This window comes from Manis pentadactyla, chromosome 9 (genome assembly GCF_030020395.1).
Source record: "Manis pentadactyla isolate mManPen7 chromosome 9, mManPen7.hap1, whole genome shotgun sequence".
NCBI lineage: Eukaryota > Metazoa > Chordata > Mammalia > Pholidota > Manidae > Manis > Manis pentadactyla.
The window spans coordinates 100,522,358-100,540,245 of record NC_080027.1 but is presented as its reverse complement, the minus strand read 5'-3'; the positions used below and the strand labels follow the sequence as shown (position 1 = coordinate 100,540,245).

At 36.3% G+C, this 17,888-nt stretch overlaps 1 protein-coding gene across 2 annotated transcripts in view; it reads left to right on the top strand.

The window, feature by feature from the left end:
* Window positions 1–17,888, top strand: part of FMN2 (formin 2) — a 326,516-nt gene that overhangs the window by 252,103 nt on the left and 56,525 nt on the right. For both annotated transcript variants that reach the window (XM_036918446.2, XM_057507879.1), the window contains exon 15: window positions 7,679–7,730. In XM_036918446.2, the coding sequence (XP_036774341.2) occupies window positions 7,679–7,730 (52 nt within the window). The remainder of the gene's footprint in view (window positions 1–7,678; window positions 7,731–17,888) is intronic.

The window sequence follows — 17,888 nt, the reverse complement described above, 5'->3', positions numbered from 1 at the left end:
GACTTTGGGTAGACAATTGAAATTACATGTGAGTCAGTTTGATTCTTTAAGGCATATTTTAAAGCTTTTCTAGAGCTGAAGTATCTTTCACACCCATGGTGATTCAGTTCTAATAAGGTGCTCCTCACCAACACACACTGGGGTCTCCAATAACTGTCCTATGCCAGGTGGCAGTGGCTTCAACTCTAGCTCTTGAGACTTGGACCATCTCTTGGCTCTGTATGAGCCCTGTGAATTGTTCAGTTTATAGCTCCTTGGTTCTGTGCTTTGACTTACAGAGTTTCACTCTCTATATATGCTGCCTAATACTCATCAAAAACTCGAAAAAACTTCACTGTAAATTCTGGCCCTTCTTTTCTACAAGGCTCTATTTCCTGTCTGGCACTCTGCTCCTCAGCTTTCAACCACCCTGACTCTCCAAATGTCTACCTCTGTTTCCTCAACTGAGCAAAACCGGTTGGCTTATTTGGGTTCTTCTTCCCAGAGCCTACCATCTGGAAATGGCCTTCAGACGGAAATCCAGGAAGGTCATGAGGCTCAACTAGTTTGTTTAACCTTCTTTTGAGATCAAGAGTCCTATGCTGCCTGTTGTCCAGTATATGAAAACTGTTGTTGCCTATATCTTACCCAGTTTTCTGGTAGATTACAGCAGGAAGGTAAATTTGGTTCCCGTTAACAAGTCCAGAAGTGGACATCTTTTTCCATTGATTTAAAGTGAATGCAGTTCAGTCTTCCGTACATTGCTTGTTACACCATCCTACCAAAAGAGGCTGGACCTACCTCTGTCCGCAGCTTCCTGTCTTATCTCCATTACAGTCCTTTTCCTTGATATCCTAGATGATGGCACACCTCTTTTTCCTGCTGTTTGTTGTTTAAATGCCCTCTGTAGGCTCCATTTCTTTTTTCACTTGACTAATGCTTGTTCATCTTTTTTGTCTCAACTCAATGTCTTGCCTTTTTTTCTTGTTAACTTCTCTCTTATAGGTAAATGTGCCACTCACTTACTCATGAATGACTTGACAGGATGGCTTGGGAGTCAGGTTGAGTGAGTTTGAATCCTGTCTCTTTCTCTTAGTATTTTTAGTATCTTGGGGCAAGTTATTTAACTGCTAGTTTTTTCCTTGTAAAATGGGAATAATTACAGTGCCTTTCATATAGGGTTTTATTATTGTGGGTTATTATATGTAATGAGTTAGAATAGTGATATCATTATCTGTATTAACATTACCATTAAAATATCTCTATATCATTTATGTGCATGATTATGTATATGTCTCCTCATCTGACATTTTCTTGAAAGGAAAGACTATATACTGCTTATCTACATATGAGCCTCTAACAAAGTATCCAAAATGTACTGGGTCCTCAAACTTTGGTTGAAATATTGTAACATTAAATTATGTGACTTTTGTTTCTAGGATTGGAATGCCCTAGCCTTCCTATTATAATTCAAGTATCACTGTAGCAAGTAAAGTTAGGAGGAAAAGAAAACACATCAGGAAATTCATTTCAAGCAGTTTTATGTTTTGATATTTTGAATCTACAAGTTAGAATTTATTGGTGTTGCATTTAATATTGAAAACAGCCTTAAAACACACATTTGCATGTTTTTAAAGACTTACAGAGATTTTTGTTTTATCTGAAGGATCCTAATTGAAGTTGATCTTTAAATAAGCAAGGTGTGTTTGATTTGCCTTCTTCAATAAGGTAGTTGTTACATGGTAAAGAAAAAGGAAAGGAATTTGCCTGGGTTATGTCTTTATTTTTATGTTGCATTAGTGAAAGTACATGAGATACTTGCTTAGCATACATGTGGAATAATGTATAGGTTTGGAGTATGATTTTGCATAAATTAGGTGAAGTAAGCAATTTTCTAGTTGAAAATCAGTAGCTTTTTTACACTGTATTGTCCACAGAATGTAAAATTCATGTATACACATATTTTCCCATGTCTTTTTAACTTTGGGCTTCAAATGAAGATTTAGAAAAGAATTTCACTGAGGACCACTTCAATAAGTACATCAGTCTGGGTGATAATAGCATATGGCTTTCTTGTATTTTGGATTTGGCCAGAAGCCACATATATCAAATTTTTGATGTATGCATCATTTACTGTAGTGTGTATGTTTCTTGAGTCTTTTTACAGCAAGTACCTATCTGTTATGTTTATAAATACCTATATTTTTAGGGACACAAAGGATATATATTTTTAGGCACAAAGTAGGAATAACCCTCAGTATTAACTAAGAGTTGGCTGTGAATTATTGCAAAGGTCAAGTTGTAATTTTATACTTCATAGATTTTGGCTTTCTTCCTCCCAGGAGTATTCCACAGCATTTGTTTTATTGTCCTATGAATATTTGCAGCCTCAAGGAAGGAATGCCTTGATTTTTTGTTATTTCTCTTGCTATCTAAGGAAAGAAATTCTGATATTCATTCTTTGTCTGGCATGAATAATCTACCTAACGTTAGTTGAGGTTCAGTTCATTGTCAAAAGGAGCAGTGTCTCAAAAATCTCAAAAACAAAGCAATATATCTGTAATTAAATGACAACTTTAAATGACTCAGAAGAAAGGCACTACGTCTGCCTAAAAAATAACCCATACTGGCTGCACTTAAAAGCGACTGAAATGCACATTCATAGCTAATTATAAACAAAAACTAGTTAACACTTTAAATAAAAGGGGAAATAGCAAAAAGATTTAGAGCCTAGACGAGCAGATGAAAGTGTTCTAAGTTGCCTTCCATCTGATATTACTCAAATGCAACTCTGTCTCCAATTACCTGGGAATATGTGGTATTCCCTCATGAAAGCTCAAGATCAGAAAGGGTGTCGGTTCCGTGCCTCTGCTTACTCACAGTCATTTGGAACAAGTTCAGCAGAAATATTTAACATTGCAAAAGAGTCTGGAGCCAGACAAATGACTACAGACGCTAATCGCTGGGTCAAAGTAGTAACTTAGTAGGACAGCAACCCCCAGAAAATATTCGTGGAGGCAGAGACTTGGGGGAGGAAGTATTAGTACTGTTGGACAAGCCATTGCTAAATGCCCAAGTGCTAAACAGAATCGTTAAAATACTGTTTTTAACCAGCTGCCTGTTTAGGGCTGTCGGTCCTTCATGCCAATGGTCTCTTTGGTAGGATTGGACCTGGAAAGGTAATCTTAGGCCCTAGCCCTAAAATAAACAAAAAGAAAGGGAAAAAATAAACCCTAACCAAATAAATAAATAAAGGCTGCCTCCTAAGAAGTTCAGTGTTTCTTTTATTATATGGTTTCAACCACAGGATTCCTCTGGCTCCAATTGCAGATCTCTAGCTCTCGAGATGTGAGAGGCAGAGCAGAGCCGTCATTATGGCAGCTGTAATATTCGGATTAATATTTCAGACCCAGTTTGTCCCTGAAGTGTAGCCTCTCGGAAGGTCTACTTATTTCTACAATTTTAGATTTTAGGTGTATTGCAGTAAGGTACTGATGGTATTCTCCTGAGATGGTTTCACAGTACAAACTATGTTTTACTTCACCTTCTCTTAAAGCTACATTCCCCCTCCTTCCCTCTAGTAACAATAAAGTATGATCACTTTATTTCATTATCTTGATCCTCATTTTTCTTCACTTCAAACTCTTTCCAATACATTCATCTCAGAACAATTTTCTGGTAGTGGATCTCAAACATCAAGATATGAATAGTTACCCATAGTATAAAAAAGGTATGCTTTAGAGAACTATTGCAAATTAAAAAAAAAAATTTTATCTGTCAGATTTCATTTTACCCTAAGTTTACAAAAAGCACTGTCTTCTCCCTTACAGCAATTTCACTTATGTGCCTTAAAAAAAATGCAGGAGGCTGAGAAACTGTTAGCCTTTGCTTATACCATAAGTGCTGAGAATTCTCCATCGTAGGCCTATGAAAACAGTAACACACACAAATTAAGGAGAAATAAAAAGAAAGAAAAAATATTAAATATATTTTAGAGTTATTCATTGATTTTGTAAGAAAGGTCTTTGAGTATACTCTGATATTTCTTGGCCCATGACTTCTTTATGTTGTCTTAAGGAGGAAACCTTATTTATTATATATTATATATTATTATATATAAGCCTCATTCTGTATCTGGATTTATCTGTAGAAGCATTAAGAGCAAGATATTTTGTGCTTCTAAAATGGGAAACTTTTTGCATTTTGAAAGGAACATATACCAGTCCTTTAGTACAGTCATGGTAATGTGGCAAAGAGAGGAAAGTCAGGAAGATTATTATTATTATTCAACAGGCTTTTATTCATTATTTAATCAGGTGACTCAATGAAAAAGAAATTATTATCTTGTTTTAATGATAAAGAAAATTTACTAAATTGAAAGTGATTATCAAAGTTATTAAAATCTGACATACTTGGTGGCCGATCTAGAATTCATACCCAGGTGTGCCTGACTAAATCTCATGTGCTATGAAGAATGGGGAAATTAATCTTACTCGAAGTAGAAAGTTGGAATCTTTTATATCTTTTCTCTTGTATAGCTGATTTCATATAGTTAGTGTAATAAAGTTTATTGATAACAGATTGTAAATGTGTAGGAAACTGCTGCTCAAAGTAATACTGGCTTTCAAAGCTAGTCACAAAGCCATTAGAAACTAAATGAAATTTTTATATTTTTACATAATTATAGCTTTATATAAATTATATATATATAATTTATAATTATATATATAATTAATTATATCATGTATAATTTTTATATTCTGAAAAAATAGATCAGGAAATAAAATTATAATAAGATGTACATTGTTTATAGAAAATAATCTTATTTCTGTGTCACCTTCAGCTTTTACTTCAAAAGCTATGCCTATAATACAGATGGCGTGCAGCCTGTCAGAGTTTTTACTCAAACTGAAAAGCACTGTAAGATTTTGGTCACTGCGTGCGATTAGCTTGGGTGCTCCCTAAATGAACGGGAGAGGTTTTTGTATTTTAGTTCTGAAAGATATCTTAATTGTCACTAACTTAATCATATTTTATTTTAGGTTGGTAGATTTCATCCTCACTCACTAGAGAAACCAAACCCTGCATTTGTCACTCAGTTAACAACATAAGTATGTTTAAAAGAACTGTGACAACAAAATGTTGATGGTGTGTTTATACGAGCAGCATGTTGGAAAATGGTATCTCAGCGTTCCCAGAAAACTGAATTGCACCCCGAGTTTTAGGGAAGTTTTTGTTTCTAAGATGGGCATACAAAGGAAAATCTGTTCAGTTCATTGAATTGTTGACTCTACATCAAGGGTTGAAATGTGTACACTCTAATGTACCATCTTTGATCTCTCATTTGACTGTTTATCAAAGCTGATTACAGTTTGAATACACAAATCCTCTCCCTTAGCTTAAAAATCACGTAAAAATAATGGATAATAGAGCATTTAAAAGTATTCCCTGCTATTCCAGTTTGATTTTATGATTGTAATATGGCTATCGAGTTTGTGAAGAGGGTCTGTTTTTATGTTAGGTTTCTTTGGTAAGAATCAATCTTCTGCCACATTGGATTAAAGTGTTTTCTTCAGGCAGACTTGTTCATGCAGTGAAGCAAGAGCTGTTTTATACACATCAAAAGGAATCATTGTGAGCAAATGAAACTCACTTCATTCCACTCACCACAATTTAGGGGCTTATGCTTTTGAAAAGCATAAGTATGTGCTTTCTTTATCTGCATGTAACAGTTGAAACAGAATAAAATAGCAACCGACGTATTCAGTTACACGTAATTGTGTATTATATCACTTTAAGAATTTCAAGAGCGGGAAGTCCACCATTTTCAACAAACATTTATGTAGTCCCTGCTAATTATTTGAGGTACTATGCTAAACATTTTGTATATGTTAACAGATTAATTTATTTGCCTAAGATTACATAGCTAATTTTAGTGGCAGAATCAGGAATAGAACACAGATCTTTGGCATCGCACTCTAGTGTGTTTTAAGTTTCATAAATCATTTACTTGATTCTCCTAAAATAGTACAGAAATTGTTTTCCAATCTCAGTGTTAATCTCTGTATTTTTACAAAAGAAAAGTTAAAAAAAAGAAAAAGACACAGGAAGACAGTTAGAAGATGAAACTTCCTGAAAATGGTGCATATCGTGTGCTTTTCTGTTTTCCCCTGAACAAACTTCACGTGGTTCTAGAATTGCTTCTGGAAGCAAACCATTTTTATGCTAGGCAGCCCAGAGCATACTTTATAAGACAATGTGTTCATGTTGGAGTCTTTTCAAAATAAAATCATAGAACATTTATTCCATTTTTTTAATATGGCTAACAATTGACCTGTAAGTTTATGTAAACAATCTAAAATACAAAAAGGGAAAGGGGGGAAAAACCCTCTGCTGCCAGCTGAAATGATCCCTGTGAAATTCTGGCAATCCTGGCAAAGAGTGGAAGCATGACACTTGATTATGGCTTTTCAGATACTATACAGACCTTCGAGCAAGCACTGTCTTGAGGTTGTAAAACATTAACCAGCCCAAGCTGGACTATTGTGTTTTAAATAGTGAGAGAGACACTTTGACAATTCCCAAGTGACCATGGGTTTGATTTCATGCACAGTTCCAATTTTTTTATCATCAATTTGCCTTGCTCCACTTTGTCTTCTAATTTCTCCAAATGGCCACAAGTGTGACCCAAAGGAGAACAGTTATAAAAAGACAACTTCTTCTTTCACGAGTTCCAAGTTTTTTAAATTGATTTTTAGACTTTTTGTCCTGGAGCTCAGTGATTTTCAAACTGTATGTCACAGACCATCAGTGAAGTGTGAAATGAATTTAGTGGGTCCCAACAACTACATTTTGAAATCTAATAGACTAGATTAAAAATATTAGATGGCATTGCATGAGATAAGAGTATTTTTGAAAATATGTGTCAAACATATATGTCTATTTAGAGTAATACAGAAATTCCTAGAATGCTTACTGGTCCAAAAATGTGAACGTCACTGCCATATGTATTTTATGTGATGAGTACTAATGTTATTTTAAGTAATTTGAAAATAATGATGTAATCTCTTTCCCAAATTTGATCTTTGGATTTTTGTTCGCTACCATTCTTTGTTTTTATACAGAAAGATAGCAAATAAATGGGTACACTATCACCTCCCTACTTTTAATTAGTAGAAAATGTGAGTGTTTTATCTGAAGAAATTATCTCCAGGTCTGTTCAATCGCCGTCTGGTATGGACAGCACTAGCGAAGAAGGTCACATACCATATCTGTTCGGTTTTTCACTTGGTTTTGTACCTTTGCTTGAGACAATTATTTTGAACTGATTATTGGCATTTACATCTCCTTGACATTCAGTGTGAATATGGAATTTTGTAGTTAGTGTTTTGTTTTCTCAGGCTAATGTGACTGATTTAAAGAATTTGCTTAAAAAAATGGAATAACTTAGAATCTAAAAATTTTAATTGGTCATGTAATATATTTTAGGTTTGTCAATATAAGAATCCTAACTTGATGAAAATTAAATATAATTATTTTATATATCTACTCATAGGTTTAAAATAAACTTCTGGTTGTAGTACATTAGAATTAATAATGCAGTAAAACTATTTCATATTATTTGGATCGTATTTTGCTTGAGATAGTATAACCTATTTTATCATTTATCTCACTTATTTTTCTTTTCTTTCATTTTCAGCTAAAATTGACCAAGAGGCAGAGGAGAACTCACTGACAGAGACTCATAAGTGGTGAGAAATTGATCCAATAACAAAGTGAACAAATAATATAATATCTGTTCTCAGAATAGGCTTATAAAATGTCTAGTGTGTTTCACCTCAAGGAACTAGTCATTAGCTCAATTTTATTTTCAAGCGTAAAAGAAAAATAATATAATGCTGGGATTCCACATTAAAGTTCTTAATTTTATTTCTGTGACTCTGGATGATGTATAAATCCATTAAATACCAGTTATGGCAAGTGGCTTCGCATCTCTCTTTTGAATAAGACCTAGAACTGTGGAAATACAAGCAAAAGGAAGGCAGCAGGAAAAAAAGGCTGTTTCAAGAAAAAAGGCGAAGGGTTTAATTATAGGAAACTATTGAATTTCCACATTTAAAAGTAGAATCCAGGTAGGAAGCCACGAGCTTCTTCCCTGGTGTATGTTTACTTCCAGAATGGAGACTTACAATCGTGGGAGAGCATAGAAAAGCATCTCGGAAATCTCCCTGCTTCCTGACTCAATTTTCTCCTCTTCTCCTTTCTCTCTGTATTAACTAGTGTTCTCCAGAAAATAGGACCACAGAGTGTATGTGTGTGTACATACACATATAAATATAAATGTAAATATATGGAGATTGATTTTAAGGAATTGGCTCACAGCAGGCCAGAAATTCTGGAAGGAGTTGATGTTACAATCCTGAGTCTGAAGGACAGAATTCATTCCCACTCAGGGAGCTGGTCTTTTTTTTTAAGGCCCTCAGCAGATTGAAGGATGTCCATCCACGTTATGGAAGGCAATCTGCTTATCTCAGTGTCTACTGATTTAAATGTTAATCACACCTAAAAACTACCCTCACAACAACATCTAGGCTGGCACTTAACCCAAAACTGGTTACCATAGCCTGGCTGTGTTGACACATTGAATTAACCTTAACTCTCTCTAAAGAAATCTGATAAGCCTTGAGGGAAATTTTTGATTTTAAAGAAGTTCTTTGCCATCACTTTATTAGGCAAGATCCTCTGTAGTCTATGAACAGATATCACATATTTTCATGGTCATTGGTTTAATATAAAATATTCTGCTAGGCAAATTGGTAAACAGAATTAACCTGTTTCTATGGAAAGCAAAACTGAGCTCAAGACTTTCAATAGTAAACAACAGAAATTTCAACAGCTGCATGTAAGCAACAGTTAGTTGCATGAAAGAAATACTGGCTAATGACAAAATTGTCAGTGAAAAAAGCCATCTTTTATAATTAAACAATGAATTCTGAATTCAAAAATAAAAAATCAGAATAATGGCTCTTATGAGACATTCCTCAAGGAAATGAGTCTCTGCACCATTTTTGTAGCAGTATTGTATGACCTGGGCAAAAAGTTAGCAGTAATTCTATGCAGGAAGGCAATGGAACCTGGCCTGATGGCCTTTTGAGTCTGAATCCTGCTCCTCATGTGTGATAGCTATGCAATTTGGGGCCAGTACCTTAACCCCAGGATAGCAGTACCTACTTTGTAGGTGAGGCTTAAAGTGAGATGATCTTTGCCAGATGCTTAGTACTTAGTAAGTAACCAGTCGATGTTAAGTGCTTTGTTATTTTCACATTATTGTCAGAAATCAGAGATTATAAAATGTTTAGTGGTAGAAGTAGAAACAAGAGTCAAATTTCAGACTCAGGCCATATATTTATTTGTTCACTTCTGTTCCTCACTATCTCCACTGAATCTGGTATTGGGCAGCAGGGCATGGTAATGAAGCATAGATTTCAGTGCCAGGTCTGCAAATCTGTGCCTGCTCCATCCTGCTGGCACTGTGGCTCTGAGGATTTACCATAACTTTTGAATCTGTGTCCTTATCTGTGAAATAAGAGGAACAATACTCACATTGTAAGTGGGTAGAGATCAGCTCACAATAATTAAGTTAAATGAGTTAAGTATATAGAACACCTATCTCATAGAGGTTTTTCAGATCCCCATCTCTCTTATTTACCAAAATACTTGAGCTTGGGAGACTGTCTTCCAGAATGAACTCTTGTCCCAACACAACCAACCATTTAACTGGAGAAAAGTCATTTAACATTTCTAGACAACATTCTAAGGGTATCCAGCCAATGGATAATCATTTATTCAATAAATCTTGGTAAGAGTGGGAGTCTGGCATTTGAGCCACACCCCATTCTTTCCCATTCTCTTATGGAAACTACTCCAGAAGCTATAATCCAGACATGTGCCCCTCCCAAGTTCCCAGGCTAAGGCTGTCTTTATACCCTGGTCAGCAGACTGCCAGCATCCCTTGTGCCTCCAGCTGTGGCTTACTGCAGTTCTTGCTAGACCAGCCACAAAGAGAAGACAGGATGCCCTTTGTCACCCCATCCCTCTTGTAGGGTATACATTCTGCCCCAAGTGTGGCTGATCAAGAATACTGTGCTCCACAATGGAATATTATTCAGCCATAAGAAGAAAACAAATCCTACCATTTGCAACAACATGGATGGAGCTAGAGGGTATTATGCTCAGTGAAATAAGCCAGGCAGAGAAAGACAAGTACCAAATGATTTCACTCATATGTGGAGTATAAGAACAAAGAAAAACTGAAGGAACAAAACAGCAGAATCACAGAACCCAAGAATGGACTAACAGTTACCAAAGGGAAAGGGACTGGGGAGGATGGATGGGAAGGGAGGGATAAGGGTGGGAAAAAAGAAAGGGGGCCTTATGATTAGCATGTATAATGTGGGGGGGGGCGTAGGGAGGGCTGTACAACACAGAGAAGACAAGTAGTGATTCTACAGCATCTTACTACGCTGATGGACAGTGACTGTAATGGGGTTTGTGGGGGGTACTTGGTGAAGGGGGGACCCTAGTAAACATAATGTTCTTCATGTAATTATAGATTAATGATAACAACAACAAAAAAAGAATACTGCTCCAAAGCTGTCACCCCAGCTAACTAGGGGTGAGGGCCTCACTGGGAAAGGCAAGCCAAGAATACTGGGGGCACCCACTGCAGCTCCTGCTTGTGGGACAAATGGACCCTATTGTACCTCCAGCTTTGCCCCTTCTGCAGGGACACAGAGATCCTGCCCAGAGGTCTGCATTTCTGTATGAGGGGACTGACTTTACTTGGAACAGAGGAGCATTCCAGGCCTAAAGACTTTGTCAGAAACAATGGCAGTCTTGGTGGAGATCGGTTAAGAGGGAGAGTTAGCAGAGAGAACCTGGGAAGGAGACAGCAAAGAAGGATGCTTCTGGGCGCAAAGTCCACCCTGGGGGTTGGGAAGGCTGTGCAAAGCTGGCCTCACTCAGGAGCAGTCATACTGGGGTGAGGAGCAGACTCAGACACATCCCCTGAGCTGTGTACAGATCCGTCAACACATGATGGAAGCCTCCCCGGTATTAGGGTCTTTGGCACAGCCTTCTGCCCACTGCTGACTGAACAACAAGCTTTTCTGACCCAGGGGCAGCTCCTAGCAAGCCAGACTTAAAAGTGAGAGTGTGCACGCACCACGCAGTCTGGGGACTGTGCCTTCTGTCTCACAACCACAGAACCGCTGCAGCAGCACCAGTTGAGTGCACTGCTTCTGGGACCAGGCATGTGAGCAGGCAGAGATGTACCTTTGTGACGTGCTGAGGCCTTTCACCCTGCCAGGCTGGCTGGCTCTTCTCTGGCAGCTGAGAGAATGGCAGATTTGGCCACAATCCTGGGATCTCAGCTCGACTTCCCACTCTGAGCCTTGGCCATTTTATAAACCACCTCATTTCCATCCATCAGCGGATCACCAAATGCTCTCTGTACCTATGTGAACTTTGTGCAATCTGAAGCCCTGGGCTTTTATGGAATTCTTCTTTGTGCCTGAATTGGCCCAGTATCCCTCTTATCGCCACCCCCCCAAAAAAAATTGAAGATAATATGTACTCTCACTCAAATATTTGAGTCTCCTCTGCAAGGCCCTGAGAGGAAAGTTGGACATATGCATTTGGGCATATATCTTCTCAGTCTTCCATCTCTCCTTCTTCTTTACTTTATTATAGGTTATTATTATGTTCTAGGTATCATATTAAAGCAGCTGACATCCATTTTGGAGATGAGATGCCATCTAAGCAAAGTGATTCTCTTTGTTCTACAGGTTTGAGTACTAGCAGAGCTGACCTTCCTCATTTTCCCACCTTCCCTCAGCCCTTTAATCTTGAGGCAGGACACACACAGGGAAGTTCAAGTTGTATGAATATGCTAACAACATCCTCATCAAAGGAATTTTCTTGTGAGGATCTGTTTTTATCTCAGTGATACGATTGCAATTCAAGTCATTTTAGTTTTATATATTACATCCTATCCCCAGAGACCCAGGGATAAATTAGTGATAAGTGCATGTGCTTTAATTTTTAGAACGAGTTGAGAGTCACTGATGGATAATCATGATAACTGAGTTGGGCTGTAAATATCTATAAATATTTCTGTATCAAAAAAAGAAGTTTCGCAAAGGTTTTGAGGCCAGTTAGCATTGCAGATGCTAATCCAAGTTGCTCTGAAAGGAGGCAGATGAGTGGGGTGGATGGGGCCCTGGCAGCTACACCCCAGAATTACAGCTGCAAAAACACTTGAATTACCTGGGACTCAGCTTCCTCATTTGTAAAAAGCCCCTCCCCTCATCCTTCCTTCTGTCTTCTGGCGTTGTAGGACTGCAACACCTTTTTTTTTTTTGCATTACGTAGTTTCCTCAAAAGTAGCTAATAAGAGGCCTTACTAGAAAAACCTAGTCATGTGAGAATGTTTGCAACCTACACAAACTCAAGTCATTAGGTTGCTTTGAAAGGACACATATATTCATTTGTCTTTATATTTTAGTACTTAAAGAAAAAGGCCTTAGTCGATTTAAAATGGGTAAGTGACCTTTATCAAACACTAACTAGCATTCTTTTCTGTAGTGGGATATTATGTGTTTATGAGTTCATCTTATGATTCCCTAGCTAAATAAAAATATTCTAAAGAAAACAGTGATTAGTATCTTTTTAAAGCAAATCAGATCTTTTTTTATATTCCATTCATTAGCATGATGGTTTTATGGGCTAATTTTGTCTGTTTACTCAAGAATTTTTGCTGTTAATCTGAGAAGTGGTACTTTGAGGAACTCTTTCACATCAACAAAAATGTATAGCTTTTGGATAAATAGTTGGGCTGAACTCTCCAATTCTCCCAGAAGGTAAGACAACTGGGTGATAACTCTTGAACCATGTCCAGACCCAAATACAAAGTGGGAATATATTCTCATCTTCAGATGATTTCACTGGGCAAGCCAAACTAGCATATTGTATTACAAGACAGATTTCAGCAGAATCTTATTAAGGTTGGCTGCATCCCCACTGTATGTGTTTATTTCAGCTTCTGCTTTTATTTTATTTTTAATTAGCATACACGACTTTCTTTAATTGTAGAAAAATGTCACCAGACCAAATATGATTGTTTTTATTTTCCCACAGAATTACTCAGTGTCTGTGTCAACTCATAGGCAGAGAATGTAGAAAGTCTGGATTTGTCTAATAAATGGCCATTCCTTTATATCTAAATCAGAAAAATAATGAGACTGGGAGTTAGAAAACTGACTTCTAATACTTGAAGTCCTTATTTATAAATTGTGGCTAACTTCATATTGTTCTTAGAATTTCTTCATCTGTTTCTTTTCTTAAAATCCACAAGTAAAAGCCCTATTTTTTGGTGAAACTGACTTTTGAAATAGAAAAAAAAGCACAGATTTTTAGCAACAGTTTGTCTCAGCTGTTATTTTCTTAGGTGTCACTAGATTTAATTCTGTCATCCATAAAGCAGATAGAAAAGACTAAAAGTAACTTTTGAATTATATTGCAACTATTACTGTAAATAAATTACCTTTGTAGGTTACCTTACATAATATCCTAGATAAAGGAAATCAGGCTGAGAAAGATATAAGTAACTTGATACCCTTTCTGTGCATAATGAAAAATGAAGAAATTTGTCCCACTTCCCCATTTTAAAAGGGCTGTCATTTTTCTAGGAAGTTTGTGACTTCCTACATATGAAAACATTTGTTTCAAAGATGTTTTTATTTTTCAGCAGGGCACATATGCTACTGAAAGTTTTACATGAAACTTTTTTAAAGTGTTTCAGAATGGACGTCTTTTTCTTTTCTCCAGGAACTAAAGACAACTAAAAGATTAGGATATAACTTATCTTCTAATCCTAAAACAATAGCTTCTTAAACAGAGAACCAATTATCACAATCACACTTACAGAATTAATAAATTAATCTGTTTTGTTTTGGTATTATCATGTGATGAAGATTTGACTGTATAGTTTTAAAATATATTTAATGTACCTCAATGCCATTTTTAAAAAACTCTTAAAGAGACTACATGAGAATATATTAATTCTCTACTCCACCCCCACATCCCATTTAACTTAAATAATAGCAAAGGCAATTGGAAACAACCAGTAATAAAAGGCAAAAAGCAGTACAGGAAGAAAGCACATTTGTGGAAGAATCTTCAATCACACGTTTAAAAAAATAAATACTATTTCTGCATGTAATATCGCTTGAGTGGTATTTTACCAAAGCCAAGATTGCATAACAAATGAGCTGAAATGGAAAATTAATCTTTCATGCAAAATAAAGACAAAATAAAGGAAAGAAGAAAAGGAATGTTGGTTCCAATCGTTTCATATAGTATGTAACTGTTCATTTGTCACGGGAGAGAAAACATTAAATCAGTCCTGAAATGATGCACACATACTTTATCATGTTTAGTGACTTTTAGAGTGTCAGTTTGTAAAGTGTTTATCCAAGGAATGGACTTCTGGCACATGGATAAAATGAAAAGTGAAATGTTTAGTTCATAATAGGCATATTTTCCAGAATCTTTCTGAGTAACTATCCAGAGATGAATAGAAAGACTACAGGTCTGTGTTTATCTGGCTTATGCTGGCAGACCAGGCAGGCTCCAGCCTGGTATTAAAACTGAAGTGACATGGAATGTCTCTGCAAAACCCCCAAACAATTACATCATTCTCTTAACAATATTGATAAAGTAAAACAAAGTTGGAGTTTGTTATTTTCCAATTGGATTTCTTAGTTAACTGCTTCCAATCCTGCCTGAAGATTTACTCTTTGGAGGCTTGCAGAAGGGAGGCTCCCTAGGACCAGTGGCTGAAACTTGCACATATCACACTCCTTCACTTTCAGGCCATGTAGTAAAGTTTAGATACAGAAATTTTCTTTGTGCAAAGGAATTTTCTTCTGTAGTTACATTTTTTTTTTTAATCAAAGATGTAACTATTTATTTTTAAAGTTGTCAGTTTAGTAACAGCTTTTAAGGGATGAAAAAAATCCATTGCCACTTAAGCAGTTTGATTGTACTCTGGTTTCAAAAATATTAAAGTTTTCTTAAAAAAGTACTCTTAGCTCAGCAAATAAGGTAATTTTCGAAGGAAATAAGAGAAATTGTATTTAGATACATACAGTGACCTAACAAACATTCAAATGTTCAACATGGCCATCATCAATGATATATAAATAACATTTAAATTTTCATAAAATCCATTGACTTCCAAAGGTATGAGACCCTCTGCAGATTTGCCGGCCTTTATCAGTTATAAAAAATATTCGGAGGTGGCGGTCTGTCCTGAAACTTTTTGTTGGCTTTTGTGTGTTCTGCATAGAAGGTCCTTTTGCTTCAGAGAGTTTGGTATGTTTCCTTTTCATTTTGGTTAGTAATTAAAAAGGGAAAAAACAATTCAAAGGATTTCTGCCCTTTTACAAAGTTTTGTCTTAAAAGTGGACACTTTCTCCTGTTTGTATGGAGTTGAAAAGTGTTCCCTATTCTAATATTCAAAAACATGTTTGAGCTTAGTATAGACTTGTAGAGTGTTTACAGAAGCTAAGTTTGCCAATTTGATAGAGGTTAGAACTCCTAAAAGTTTCATCTTCTACAACCAAGAAGAAACGTAATGAAACCACCACATTTTTATTGGGGATTCTGCTTGCTATGTTCTTATAAGGGGGTGGGCCAGGTGCAAGAAGAGAGGATATGATATTTTGCCCACTGTTTTGTATGCTAGAAAATAGAAAGTAGAAATGGTTAGAGTTAATAGTTTAGCACGTGTATTTAACCATCGTAGCATGATTCAAATCTGTTAAGATGATCTGACTTCAGAAACTGTGCTTCCAGCACAGAAGATGTTCTAGGAAAACCGCTTGAATAAAAGTAGTCTAAGAACGCTTTCAGAGGAAGGAAAAGTTTTTCTGGGTAGAATGAAACTAAGAGAAAATGAAACAGTCATAGGCGACTTTATCTATATATGCACATTTCATGGGCAAATTAGAAATCTGTTTTAAAAGATTGTCAGTAAGAGGGCTCATTTGGTTACAATGAATTACAGAGAACCACCTTAAGTGATACCCCAAAAGGAATTTCTCAGGCCCTCCGAGTCCAAGATAAAGGTAAGCAGCCTCAGGAGGGGTGGGAATGAGGCAGGTGTAGGGCAGGGTTCTGCAGTTGGCAAGGTGTATGGTGGAGTCATTAACAAATCCTGGTTTCCCTTTTTTTGGACTTAGATCAGCAGAAATTACCTCCAAGTTTTTGATCAGAGTTGGAGGGGGAGGAAAGTACATAGATTCTGGCACCACTCAGGTTGTCCATCTGCAGAAAGTGTCAGGGATGAAGATAGCAACTACTTCTAGGTCCATTGCAAGTTAATTAACCTTTCTAATCTCGATTCTCCTCATTCATTGCAAGAAAGCAATGTGTTCATATAAATACTGCTTTTAAGACAGTAGCTAAACACACAGTAAGTGTACAATAAACACAACTTTTTCCTGAAAGAGTATGCATTTTTCTACTCTTCAAAACAGCAGTTTCTTTCCAAGGTCCAAGGTTTTCCACAGCCCTTCTCCCACCTCCTCCTCCCCCAAATAACATCAGCCCATCTGGGTAAGACCAGTCACACTCCTACCCCTGGTCACAGTCTCCTATAGAGAAACATTAGCATATTTACAATGAAAATATATTTTAATCCTCCGGTAATATTGTGGTGTGAAAATTTGCATCTATACTGATTTTTGAAAGAGTAAGATTGTTATTGGCACATAAAACCCGAGATTAGCATGAATAAAGTAGATTTTGCAAGTTACTTCCAGAAAGTTGCCAAATCTTACTGTATATTATTTAGCCCACTAAAAGAGTTCCCAAACTGACTGGGGATTATTTTTAAACATTATGAAACTATGTGCTTAAAAAATAATTCCTAAAGCCTTTTTTGTTTTTGTGTGTAGCCTTTACATTGTTTAGCAATAAAATGATGAATATTTCTGGGAAAAAAATCATGAATTGATCAAAATTATTTGATTTGAGGATCACGAATCAAGTTAAAGAGAAAGAAAATATTTGGTATGGTCTTCAAAATTGGCCTAAAAAATGTATGAGAAACTAGACCACAAGATTCCTGACATGAGTACTTACAATTAAGAATCTACCAGAATGAGCACAGAATGAAAAAGGCAATAAGCGATTGGAAAATAATTCCAATAAATAGAAAAAAGGAGGGGAAACTAGAAATGGGATGTGATAATAGACATTGCAATCACTTATGCATTTTTTTAAATTAAGGTATCATTGATATACACTTTTAAGAAGGTTTACAAGAAAAACAATGTGGTTACTACATTCACCCTTATTATCGAGTCCCCCCCATGTCCCATTGAAGTCACTGTCCATCAGTGTAGTAAAATGCCACAGAGTCCCTACTTGACTTTTGCATTTTTTTATCTGGTTATATTCTAGAGTGTTGTAAGTGAATATCTAGTAGAGACTATACCAAATTGCACATTCATTTTTTTATGACCTGAAACTTTGACTTTACTCTTTTAAAGTTGATTTTCATTTCAAACATTCAATGAGAGTTGAAAAGCATGGTTGCGTATTGGTAATCCAGTATTTTGTAGTCATTTATTATTGTAGGCCCATGCCTACAATAAGAACCAGAAAATTATTATTTCAGATATTCAAACTATAAATCAATGTGCTGATATAACCAAAAGATAAAACCAAAAGCCCTTTGGACCTTCAAGTCTACCCTCTAAAGCTGAACAGCTTTTGCTTCTCTTAAGACCTCCAGACCCTCCGGTCATGTCTTAGGAGAAAGAGTGCCTTGCAGGTTGACA